Genomic DNA, 12466 nt, shown 5'->3' on the forward strand with positions numbered 1-12466 from the left:
AGTGCTGTGTTGTTAGGGTAGCAAGGAGCAGCTCTGGGTCTGCTCTGCAGGCCGGGTCCAGTGGTACCTGCAGACCCTCAAACCCTAGACCAGGAGTGTGTGAGGTCCTCTGTATCCTTCCACTATTTAGGCCCGTAATGAAACACTGCTCCCTTTAGCTTGATTATTCATATCTTAGAGCCAGAAGTGTGACCAGTTGAAACTCAATTAAAAGCCAATTCTATACTGGATACTGGTGGCTCATGCCTGTAATCCTCTACTCAGGAGGCTGAGATCTAAGAATGGTGGTTCAAAGCCAGCCAGTCTATGAGACTCTTATCTCCAGTTAACCACCAGAAAACTGGAAGTGGATCTGTGGCTCAAGTAGGAGAGCGATAGCCTTAAGCAAAAAAGCTCAGGGACAGTGCTCAGACCCTATGACCAACAGCAACAACAAAAGTCAATTCTAAGTGGGGTACCAGTGGCCCACATCTGTCTCAAGAGGCTGAGATGTGGAGGATTGCAATTTGCGCCCCCCCCCCCAGCCTTTGCGAAGAGCCCCTGAATCATTTCTTCCTTCTATTAGCATTCCACACAAGACGACCCTCAAATCCCTGAGGGCTCAGGGTACTATATTTTGCCTGGCAGCTTGCAAATGGCCTCACTAGTTAATGGAACTATAAAAATTACTCACATGAAAAGGTCAGGATAAATAAAAATGACGATACATGCTCCCCAGTCAACAGGGAGACAGAAGATGGGCTGGGATCTGGAGGGGGTGGAGCCTCCCTGTGCCCGCCCCTCACTTCCTGTGGCGGTGGGTCAGCTGGCTTAAGTCAGCCACAAAGTCATCGATTTGCCCAGAACAGATGGGGACATTCTCATTGTGTCACTTAGCCCCCCCCCCCTTTTTTTCCAGATGAAGAAACTGAGGCTCAGAATGGGGAGGGGCAAGTCAGTGGCAGACCTGACTTTATGATCTGGGTGGCAAGGCAGGTCATTTAGCATCAAGCACTCATGGGTTCAAACCTCCATGAGGCCCTGGATCAGTGAGAATTCCAGCAAGAAATGAATACACTTCAGAAAGGCTTGAGTTTAATAATAAAATGCTCATTTATAAAGGCAAAGACAGGGCTGGGAAGGTGGCTCAGTGGTAGAGCGCTTGCCTTGCATGACTGAGGCCCTGGGTTTGATTCCTCAGCACCACATAAGCAAAAAGAAAAAAGCTGGAAGTGGCGCTGTGGCTCAAGTGGTAGAGCACTAGACTTGAGCTGAAGAGCTGAGGGACAGCGCCCAGGCCCAGAGTTCAGGCCCTACGACTGGACCCCCCCAAAAAATAAAATAAAGGCAAAGACACACAGTGTATTTGTGGTATATGATTTTTTTTTCTTTTTAATTTTTGTGCCATTCCTGGGACTTGAACTCAGGGCCTAGGGGCTGTCCCCTAGGTTTTTTTTTCATTTAAGGCTAGTGCTCTACCACTTCAGCCACAGCTCCACTTCCTGTTTCTTGGTAGTTTATTGGAGATAAGAGTCTCATGGACTGTCTTGCCTGAGCTGGTTTTGAACTGCAATCCTCAGATTTCAAATTTGTTCCTGTGAGGCCCTATATGATTTCTCTGAGGAAATAGGACACCAATGTTCTCTAGGGTGACATGAAAAATCAATAACGCTGGCTTTGATTGCATTCAAATCCTTTTTTATTTTTTAAATTTAATACCACTACTGGGGTTTGAGCTCAGGGCCTTGTGCTACGCTCCAGCTGTTACTGCTGAAGGCTGGAACTTTACTGTTTGAGCCACAGCTTCACTTCTGGCTTTCCATTGGTTAATTGGAGATAGGGTCTCACAGACGTTTCTGCCTTGGTTGGCTTTGACCCACGATCCCCGGATCTCAGCCTTCGGAGTAGCTAGGATGACAGGTGTGAGCCACCAGAGCCTGGTGGTATTTGAATTCCATAGGGAGTTAGTTATGCTAAGACAAAAATGCCTCAAAAGAATTCCAGGCCTCTTATTAGCGGTGGATTTGTACTTGTTGCCTAGGCCTGGCTGAGGCCCATTCCCCCAGCACAGGCACCAGTAGAGAACTGATCTCCAGAATGTTCCTCCATGCTGGGTGAAGTAGAAAGACTTCTCATGTGGCCTCCTTTCCGTTTTTAGTCACCATTGTTCCTAGTGTCACCTGAGCAGCTCATCGATTGGAGTATGGCATGCTCTGAATCCCTCTGCCTGGTCCTTGTCCCTGTTCCCAGGGAGGAAAAGTAGCTGAAACGAAGTGCTGAGTCGGCATCGTGGCTGCTGCAAGGTTCGAGACCCAGCTGGACCCCAGGTGGACTGGAGGCACCCCAGGCAGGACTGGCACATTTGGGGCCTGGTCATACTGGAGAGCGAGTAGATGACAGAAAAAGTGACAGGAAGACACTTTGCATGTCCTTTGTCTACTCTTCTCCAGTCCAGGAATAATCCATAGTGGGGGCCGGGGGGGCACATGTCTCCCCAAAGCACCAGGAGAAGGTGTTTTGGACTTTGTTGGCCCTCAGTCTCTGGGGTTCTCTGCCCTGTCCTTGTAGTACAAAGGCTGCCTGAGGTGATATAGAAATGAATGGGAATGGCTGTGTGCTGATAAAACTTTATTTATAAAAATAAGCAGCCAGCTGGTTTTGCTGTGAGACTCATAGTTTACAGGCCCTTGCCCTGTAGACTTATAGGTAAGTCCTCTTGTCCTCTGCTTTGTGTATCAGAGTGGGTGGTTGCTTTACACCGTGGGAACAGCTCCTGGAGCTGTGGAGCCTGCCCAGAATTAGAACTCATGGTCTGTGTTCCAGACTTAGAATCCCGTGCTGGGTTCAAAGAGACAGAGGGAAGAAAGCAGGTCTCTGGGAGGTCAAGAGGACCTTCCTTCTTTCCTTCCTTCCTTCCTGCCTTCCTTCCTTCCTTCCTTCCTTCCTTCCTTCCTTCCTTCCTTCCTTCCTTCCTTCCTTCCTTCCTTCCTTCCTTTTTCTCTTTCTCTCTTCTTTTTTTCTCTTTTTCTCCTTTCTTCCATCTTTCCTTCCTCCCTCCCTACTTTGCCCTCTCCTTCTTCCAAGACCAGAACTTGAACTCTGTATCTGACAATCTGGCGCTTTCACTCATTGGCTACTGCTTAACCAATTGAACCACACCTCTAACCCCAAAAAGTGTTGGTTTTTTTCTTTCTCTTTTTTGGTCTCTCTCCCTCTCCCTCTCCCTTTCCTTCTCCCTCTCCCTCTCCCTCTCCCTCTCTCTCTCTCTCTCTCTCTCTCTCTCCCTCTCTATTCCTCCCTCCCTCCCCCCTCCTCTCTCTCTCTGTTACTCGCTTTCCTCCTCCCTCCCAATACTGAGGCTTGAACTCAGGGCATGGATGCTGTCTCAACTTTTTCCTCTCAAGGCTGGGGCTCCATTGCTTGAGCTACAACTCCACTTCTAGCTGATTTTGTTTGAAGATACTTTCCTTCCCAGGCTGGATTTGAAACCTGATCCTTATTTCCTGAATATCTAGGATTATGGGCACGAACTCTCCCTCCTGTGTTTGACTGCCCGACCCCATCCTGCTGGACACTCCTTTACTTCTTTTTTTTTGTGGGGGGGGGTCTGGTCGTGAGGCCTGAATTCTGGGCCTGGGCACTGTCCCTCAGCTCCTCAGCTCAAGGCTAGCGCTCTACCACTTGAGCCACAGTGCCACTTCCGGCTTTTTTTCTTTTTGCTTATGTGGTGCTGAGGAATCGAACCCAGGGCCTCAGGCATGCAAGGCAAGCGCTCTACCAACTGAGCCACCTTCCCAGCCCCACTCCTTTACTTCTAAGTTGCTCTCTGGCCCTCACAAGCCCTCCCCCAGACCCTGCATCACATGGGCCAGGCACCATTGTCATCTAAAGACATCCATCCTGGACACACCAAGACCCCACAGTCTGGGCTCTCTCCTAGTCCATGCCTTCAGCAACTGCTGTCCCCTACAGCCTCATCCTCAAGCTTCCCCCTTCCTAGCTATGGGCCCCATGTTGCATACGAGGTTTCTAGTCTCAGTTTCTCTGTGCATAAAGTAAAGGAATTGGATGTGAGGTCTCTTCCAGCCCTGACATTTTGCTCTGCTCTTTCATCTTGGCACACACACACACACACACACACACACACACACACACACACACACACACACACACACAAGGTCTTACAGTCAGAAAGTGAGCAGTTGGAGTTGTCACTAACTGGGTTAATCTAATAAGCTGTAATGCAGCTAGACCTAGCTGGAGCATGCAGGGGCTGGTGGGAGGGGGGCAGGCCAGGGCTGTTGCTGATAGACCAAGACGCTGGCCTCTGGTGGGAAAGAGAAAGTGGACAACTAGTGTCCAGCATGTCCTGGGGGCAGTGGCCCGCATGAACTTATTTGCAAAGTCCAGTGGGAAGAAGGGAAACCAGGGGTTTCTGGTTAGGGTCTTGCTAGCACAAAGTAAGTATTTTATTGTGGCCCCAGGTTCGAGACCAGGACTTGGTATCTGTCAGCCCCTTTCATTCATTGGCTAGCGCTCTACCAGTTGAGCTACACCTCCAATCCCAGTGCTGTGTTCTTTGACAAAGCCCTCCCTCGCAAAGTATTTGGATCAATGGCATATCTTTGTTTATGTGTGTGCCTGGACTAGGGCTTGAACTCATGACTTCCCACTCTTTCTTTTTCACTCAAGGCAGACACTCTACCACTGGAGATACAGCTCTACTTCTGACTTTTTGGTTGGCTCAGTGGAGATAGGAGTCTCATAGATTTGTCTGCCAGGGCTGGCTTTGAACCACGATCCTCCCATCTCAGCCTCCTGAGTAGCTGGGATTATAGGTGTGAGCCACTGGTACCTTTGCTATACAGCTTCATGCTCTTTTAGATACCACCTGCCATAGACCGACTGACTTCAGACCCCTGACTGGTACGTCTGAAGTGGCTTGGGGTGTCAGTTCATCTGGGGGCCGGCATAAAGCTCAGGCAGCGGCTACAGGGGCTGCTGCCATGTGGAGGAGCAACTGGAGGACGCCACGCCACCCACACACAGGGCTGAGGTCTCGCTTGACAAGTGCCATCCCCGGGGACATTTCAAGCAAGCAGGTGCACTTTGGCACTGAAGTAGCCCTTCCAAACTCCCTCCGGGGGGCCAACTGCTCCCCAGTCCAGGCCACAATGGGCAGAAAAAAGGTCTCTAGATGCTTCATTAATATATATATATATATATATATATATATAATTAATATATATTTGTATATATATATATATATATATATATATATATATATATATATATATATATATATATATATATATATATCTCCTTGTTGGAGATCCCAGCTAAGAAACTGATAGGGTTTAGCTGGGACCAGCAGCTCATACCTGTCATCCTAGCTACTCAGGAGGCTGAGGTCTGACCCTTGTGATTCAAAGGCAGCCTGGGCAAGAAAATCCTAGACCCTCTTAGCTCCAATGAGCCACCAAAAAGCCAGAAGTAGAGCTGTGCCTCAAGTGGTAGAGTGCTAGCCTTGAGCACAAAACCTCGGGGAAAGTGCGCAGGCCTAGAGTTCAAGCCCCAGTATTGGCCAAACAAAACAACAACAACAAGGCAAAATAAAAACCTGGACAGGGTTAATGGGAGATGCCAATATCTTGAGTTCCTAAAGTTGTTGCGGGTAGAGAGTTGCCGTAATCCTTCTAGACGGTAGGGGAGATCTCTCAGGAGCAAGGATGACCTTGAGAAAATGTGGATTCTGTCAAAAGAAGAGAAATAATCTCCCTTCTTCACCCTGCTGTCAATAATACCTTCTCCAGGAGCGCGTGCGCTAGCCAGCCAGCCAACGAGGTGCGGGTGGATGGGAGCTTTGCTCATTGCTTAGCCTCCTGGCTTTGGGAGGCTGTAGCATTTGACTGCATGATAAGAAATTGCCAGACGCTTTCTAATTACAATTATCATCATCATGGATGTCTCTCTTAATTACTTTCTTATAATTAGCTATGCCTTTCCCCTCAGCATTTGTATACTTTGCAGATTTGCTGACATTTACAAGCCCTAAAATAGGGACATTTTGGGGAGGAGGGAGGGGGGCAAAGTGCCTGTTCTTTTAAGGGAGGCTGGCACATTTTGTGGGGAGCGGGGCACGGGGGGGGCTTTGCAGAAGGAAATTAGGGTAAGCAAAAGATGGGACAAGAGCTTGTGAATATAGATGTGGGAGCTGTGGCTTACAGGGTGGGGGAATGCAGGTTTAAACATTGGTGGCAGTTTCTGTGTGTGTGTGTGTGTGTGTGTGTGTGTGTGTGTGTGTGTGTGTGTGTGTGTATGCACGCTGCTACTGGGTCTTGAACTTAAGGCCTGGGTGCCATCCCTTAGCGTTTTCCACAAAAGGCTGGTGCTCTACCACTGGCATCATAGGTCTGGCTTTTTGGTTTTTGCTGGTTCATTGGAAATATGAATCTTTTGAACTTGTCTGCCTGAGTTAGCTTTGAACTGTGATTGTCAGCTCTCAGGCTTCTGAGTATTTAGGATTACAGGTATGAGCCACTGGTGTGAGGTAGTTGGGTTTTGTTTTTAGGATGTGAAACTGGGATATAATACTTCTTTTTGTTTTTTGTTTTTTTTGCCTGTCCTAGGACTTGAGCTCTGGGCCTGGGCACTGTCCTTGAGCTTCTTTTGCTCAAGGCTAGTGGTCTCCCATTTGAGCTACAGGGCTACTTTTGGCTTTTTCTGTGTATGTGGTACTGAGGAATCGAACCCTGGGTTTCATGCATGCTAGACAAGCGCTCTGCCACTAAGCCACATTCCCAAGCTCGTAATACATTCTTTTTTGTCGGTCGTGGGGCTTGAACTCTGGGCCTGGGTGCTGCCCCTGCGCTCTTCAGCTCAAGGTGAGCGCTCTACCACTTGAGCCACAGCACCACTTCTGATTTTCTAGTGGTTTTTTTATTGGAGATAAGAGTCTCTCAGACTTTCTTGCCCAGGCTGGCTTTGAACCGCGATCCTCAGATCTCAGCCTCCTGAGTAGCTAGGATTACAGGCGTGAGCCACCCGGCTCGTAATACATTCTTATCAGATCTATTTCAGAGTGAATTGAGTTTCACATACCTCCTCCCACACCCACACAGGTCTTGGGTCCTGATCAGCCTTAGCAAGAAGGGGATCTGTAATAAAAAGGGGGATCTCCTTACTGCCCAAATGGTTTGTTCTCACTGTTGGCTCTGTCTCTTCCTCCTGCCCTCCCTACCTCCCCTTCCTTAGCCCTGTGCACGGAAGAGTGCATGCACGGCCGCTGCGTTTCACCGGATACCTGCCACTGTGAACCAGGCTGGGGAGGTCCCGACTGCTCCAGCGGTGAGTTTTGGGAACTGGATTCTTTGGGAGTGGGGAGAGGGGGTGGTCCATGGACCACTGGCTCTGACTTGGCAGGGATTATGACATACACATTGACCTATCATGGCCACCTTCGGGCACTGTGCGATGGTGCTTGCAGTACACAGGTGGGGATGGGTATACGTGAATGGTTCATGGGAATTGTGGGATTTCCGCTGGCAGACATGTCGATCGGGTCTTTGTGAGTTGACCGTGAACTTGACAATACCACCCCTGGCTTGGAACTGAAGGTTATTGTGGGTAGGTCTGGTTCTTTGCTCAGTTTCACCCATAGAGGCCCAAGGGGGACTGCTGTCCCCCAAGCCAAGAGAGTGGGACACTTCTGGGGACAGGGTGCTGCATCCCTACATCTCTGGGCATGAATGTTCTCCAAAGGAGCCTTCCTGGTGTGCGCAGGTATGCGTATGTTGAGGGTGGGGGAACATCTACTCTGGACCGAGTCAGGGGGTGTCATCTTTACTATGGGGCTGGTGAGCGTGAGGGACCAGCTGGTAGCTGCAGGGAATTCTTTGCCAAATCCTTTTTCTCTAGCTCATTTTCTCCAAATATTCTCAGGTTTGACCCCTTCGTGCAGGTAAGTTCTGGCCTGTTCCAGAGATGTTAGAGTGACATTTTTGGGAGGGAAGAGGGTGCCATTCAAGTCCTAGGACTGAACTTATGGGCTAGAAGAGTGGCTCAAATGGTAGAACGTTTGCCTAGCAAACAAGGGGGTGAGTTCAATCCCCAGAACCACTAAAAAGCAAAGCAAAATAAAAGGACCACCATTACTTCCCTTCCAAACCCTTCTCTTCTGAGTTCTTTTTTCTTTTTTTCAGTCATGGAGCTTGACCTCAGGGCCTGGGAGCTGTCCCTGAGCTCTTTTTGCTCAAGGCTAACACTCTACCACTTGAGCCACAGCTCCACTTCCGGTTTTCTGGTGATTAATTGGAGACACTAAGTCTCACAGACTTTACTTTCCGGGCCAGGCTTTGAATCCTGATCCTCAGCTCTCAGCCTCCTGAGTAACTAGGATTACAGGAGTGAACCGCCATACCCAGCTTCTTTCTCTGATTCTTAAGTTATACCTGTTCATGTTAAAAAGAAAAGTCAAAGAATACCAAGAGTATAGACAAAAACGTTGGGGATCCTTCCTCACCCTCAGATGATCCCTGTGGCCTTGGATCTTTGGTCTTCTGTCATTGCTCTGCACAGTTCAAAAGGAGCTGGCTTTGGAGTAAACATGCTTGCCATAACTAGTTTCTCAGTTTTCTCATCAATGCACTTTAATCTCCTTTAAGTATTTCATGGCCTGTAGAATTTCATTTTGTAGATTACCAAATACATTTCACTAACCCTTGGTTGGTGAGCATTTAGGTTGTTTCTGAGTCTTCCCTATTGTTGTTGTTATGATTATATTGCCAGCACTGAGGTTCGAACACAGAGCCTTGGCCCTGTCTCTTAGCTTTTTCACTGAAGGCTGCTACTCTACTGCTGGAGCTACAGCTCCATTTCTGGCTTTTTGGTAATTAGTTGGAAATGAGGGTTTCACAGACTTTCCGGTCCCAGCTGGTGTTGAACCACAAACCCTCGGATCTCAGCCTCCTGAGTAGCTAGGATTACAGGCATCCGGCTGAGTCTTCCCCCTTATGAGCCCATACCATCCTTTATCCAAGACTCTGGGGGTCTGTGGCTTTTGGAATTTGGGATGTGTCACACTTCAAAGTGCACGTGGAAACAGTAACAAAGATCTGGTCTGCCCCAGGGGTAAAGCAGTAATATTTTCTTTTCTTTTCTTTTCTTTTAAATCATATTAGGCTTTAAGTTTGTTTGTTTGTTTGTTTTTGGGTCCGGTCGTGGGGCCTGAACTCTGGGCCTGGGCGCTGTCCCTCAGCTCTTCAGCTCAAGGCTAGCGCTCTACCACTTGCGCCACAGCGCCACTTCCGGCTTTTTTCTTTCTGCTTATGTGGTGCTGAGGAATCGAACCCAGGGCCTCAGGTGCAAGGCAAGCGCTCTACCACTGAGCCACCTTCCCAGCCCCAGCAGTAATATTTTCAAGTGGCATGGGATGATGTCTAGTGACACAATGACAGTACATAGCCCCACAGCTACTCTTTGCAGATTTACTTCCTAAACGGCACAGATATCTTTTTTGGACTTTTCCACAACTTTTGGGTTACAGATGTGGGAAGGGGGAGCCAGTGACCCTGAGTGAAAATGTGTCAGTCATTCTTCTTCTGCATAGATCTTTCCTTGCTTGCTCCAGTTTCTCCTGAGGATAAATTCCTGGAAGTGGAAGGATCTATCATCCCGTTACCTGCCTGCCCTGCCCTTTGTAGCTGCCAACGGATTTATAACTTGGACAGTCCTACGTAAGGGAACTTTCTGTTCTTTTAAAGAAATCCCAAGCCAGGTGCCAGTGGCTCATTCCTATAATCATCACGACTTAGGAGGCCCAAATCTGAGGATCTTGGTTTGAAGCCAGCCCAGGCAGGAAAGTTTGTGAGATTCTTATGTCCAAATAATCGCTAGGAAGCCGGAAGTGGTGCTGGGGCTCTAAGTGGTAGAGCACTAGTCTGAGTGAAAAAGCTCAGGGACAGCACCCAGGCCCTGAGTTCAAGCCCCACAACTGACAAAACGAAACTAATCAACACCCTTAAATCCTGTAGCCTAATTTCTTTAAGGCTGTGACTGATTGCTTTCTGTTCAATAAAGGCAGGATATACTGGCTTTGTGGATAGTTCTGAGCTTTTTCCCTGCGCAATATGGGAAAATGGAATAGTTGTATGTTTGGTCGTAAACCTTCCTCCATCCCATAGAATAATAAAGAGTAAAAAGGATGAAATGTCAGTTTATACTGAATAAAGATGAGAGTGACTCTTATTAAATTGCCCTCATCTCACAAGTGGAGATAAAAAGGCAAAAAAAAAAAAGTTTCGTATATTGAATATCTAGCTTTTTAAAGTAATTAGGGATATTAAAACGCTGACAATGATTGAGATGGAAACATTATTCATAACTTTTATTTCCGTCCCGGGCAACGATCCAGTATATTTCATTTATGAGGTTTGAGCTGTAAGGGGGACGGGAGCCAATTCCTAAATTAAATATGCCCTGTTAACTTTTATAAATGATACCCAGGAATTAACTTGGAAAATTTAAGCTTTCATTGTATTATTTAATTAGTGTGTTTCCTGGTTCTGCTTCTTCTGCCCTCGTGGGCCTTGGTTGGACAGGATTTTGGGTTTGGTCTCAGGACCCCCCAGAAACGGTGGAGTTGACCTTAGTGAGGATACATCCCTCCCACCCCCATACTCCTTCCATTCTCCATATTCTCTTAGAGCCCCCCCCCCAACCAGGCCTGATACATTCATGTGCACCGGAGGAAGTGGGGGTCCCTGCTTAGCATACAACACCCACTGTCTGCTGAGCCCCTCCCTGACTCCCAGGAGCTGGGCTCCTGCCAGATGACAGCAGGGCCTGGCTGAGGCCACCACCAAGTCCAACCCCTCCCTCCCTCCCCCTACCTCATGCCCTCGCTCTCTAATATTGGTACTGGGCCTTGAACTTAGGACCTAGATACTGTCCCTTAGCTTTTTCACTCAAGGCTGGCGCTCTACCACTTGCCCCATAGCTCCACTTGTGATTTTTTTTTTGCTGGTCAAATGGAGATAAGAGTCTCAGGGATTCTCTTGCCCAGGCTGGCCTCAAACTGTGATCCTCAGATCTCAGCCTCCTGAGTAGCTAGGATTACAGGCGTGAGCCACTGATCCAGCATAGAGATGTCTTTAAAACTTGTGAAGCTTCACATGAACTTTCTTTCTTAGCCATTGTTAGGTATAGACTTCTGGTAACTTTGTGTTGTTGTGTGGCTGCCCACTACTTTTCATTCTTCCCCAACTGAAACTCTGAATTCCTTAAACATGAACCACCCCCCCCCCCATCTTTCTAGCCCCAACTCTCAGCAATGAATTTTCTACTTTTTGTCTTTATGAATTTGAATACTCTGAACTTCACAGAAATGGAGTCGTTTATCCATCGGTGACTGGCAGGTTTCACTTGCATGAGCTGTTACAGGTTCATCCATGTGGTAGCCTGGGTCAGAAATTCCTTCCTTTTACAGGCTGGGTAATATTCCTTATCAGCTTATCTGGCAATGGATGCTTGAGCTGTTTTTCCTTTGGGCTATGGTGAATAATGCTGCTGTGAACATAGGTGCACAAATGGTTTATTTGCTGGACATAGGATAATTCTGTGGGTTTTTTTTTTTTTTTTTTGCCAGTCATGGGGCCTGAACTCTGGGTCTAGGCGCTGTCCCTCAGCTCTTCAGCTCAAGGCTAGTGCTCTACCACTGGAGCCACAGCGCCACTTCCTGCATTTTCTGTTTATGTGGTGCTGAGGAATCGAACCCAGGGCCTCATGCTTGCAAGGCATGCACTCTACCGCTGAGCTACCTTCCCAGCCCCAGGATAATTCTGTGTTTAACTATTAGGAATCCACTATATGGTTTTCCACCAAGGCCATGCATTTTATTTTCTTACCCACAATGCATGAGGATTCAGATTTCTCCATATTTTCTCTAACACTTCCTATTTTTGTGTTAATTTGTGTGTGTGTGTGTGTGTGTGTGTGTGTGTGTGTGTGTGCGCCAGTGTGCTAGTGCTAAGGTTTGAACTCAGAGCCTCACACTTTTTACTTATTTGGCTTAAAAAAAATTGTTATGAGCTGGCCATGTGGCTTAGTGGTAGAGTGCTTGCCTAGCATGCATGAAGCCCTGGGTTCAATTCCTCAGTACCACATAAACAGAAAAAGCCAGAAGTGGTGCCATGGCTCAAGTGGTAGAGTGCTGGCCTTGAGCAAAAGCAGCTCAGGGATAGTGCCCAGGTCCTGAGTTCAAGCCCCAGGACTGATTAACTAACTAACTAACTAAATAAATAAATAAATAAAAATTGTTATTATGAAGGTGATTCCAGAGGAGTTATACAGTTACATAAGTCAGGTACTGAGTCCATTTCTTTGTGGACAATGATCCCCTACTTGGCTTTTTTGCACAAGACTCTACTACTTGAGCCACGCTCCACTTGTAACTTTTTGCTGGGAATTGGAGGAGAAAATGAGTCTTTCA

General features: G+C 47.6%; 1 protein-coding gene across 2 annotated transcripts in view; it reads left to right on the plus strand.

The window, feature by feature from the left end:
- Window positions 1-12466, plus strand: part of Megf11 (multiple EGF like domains 11) — a 183389-nt gene that overhangs the window by 33798 nt on the left and 137125 nt on the right. For both annotated transcript variants that reach the window (XM_042687633.1, XM_042687634.1), the window contains exon 4: window positions 7234-7326. In XM_042687633.1, coding sequence (XP_042543567.1) covers window positions 7234-7326 — 93 coding nt within the window. The remainder of the gene's footprint in view (window positions 1-7233; window positions 7327-12466) is intronic.

This window comes from Dipodomys spectabilis, unplaced genomic scaffold, assembly GCF_019054845.1.
Source record: "Dipodomys spectabilis isolate Male_0828 unplaced genomic scaffold, ASM1905484v1 ptg000108l, whole genome shotgun sequence".
NCBI classification, from domain to species: Eukaryota; Metazoa; Chordata; class Mammalia; order Rodentia; family Heteromyidae; genus Dipodomys; species Dipodomys spectabilis.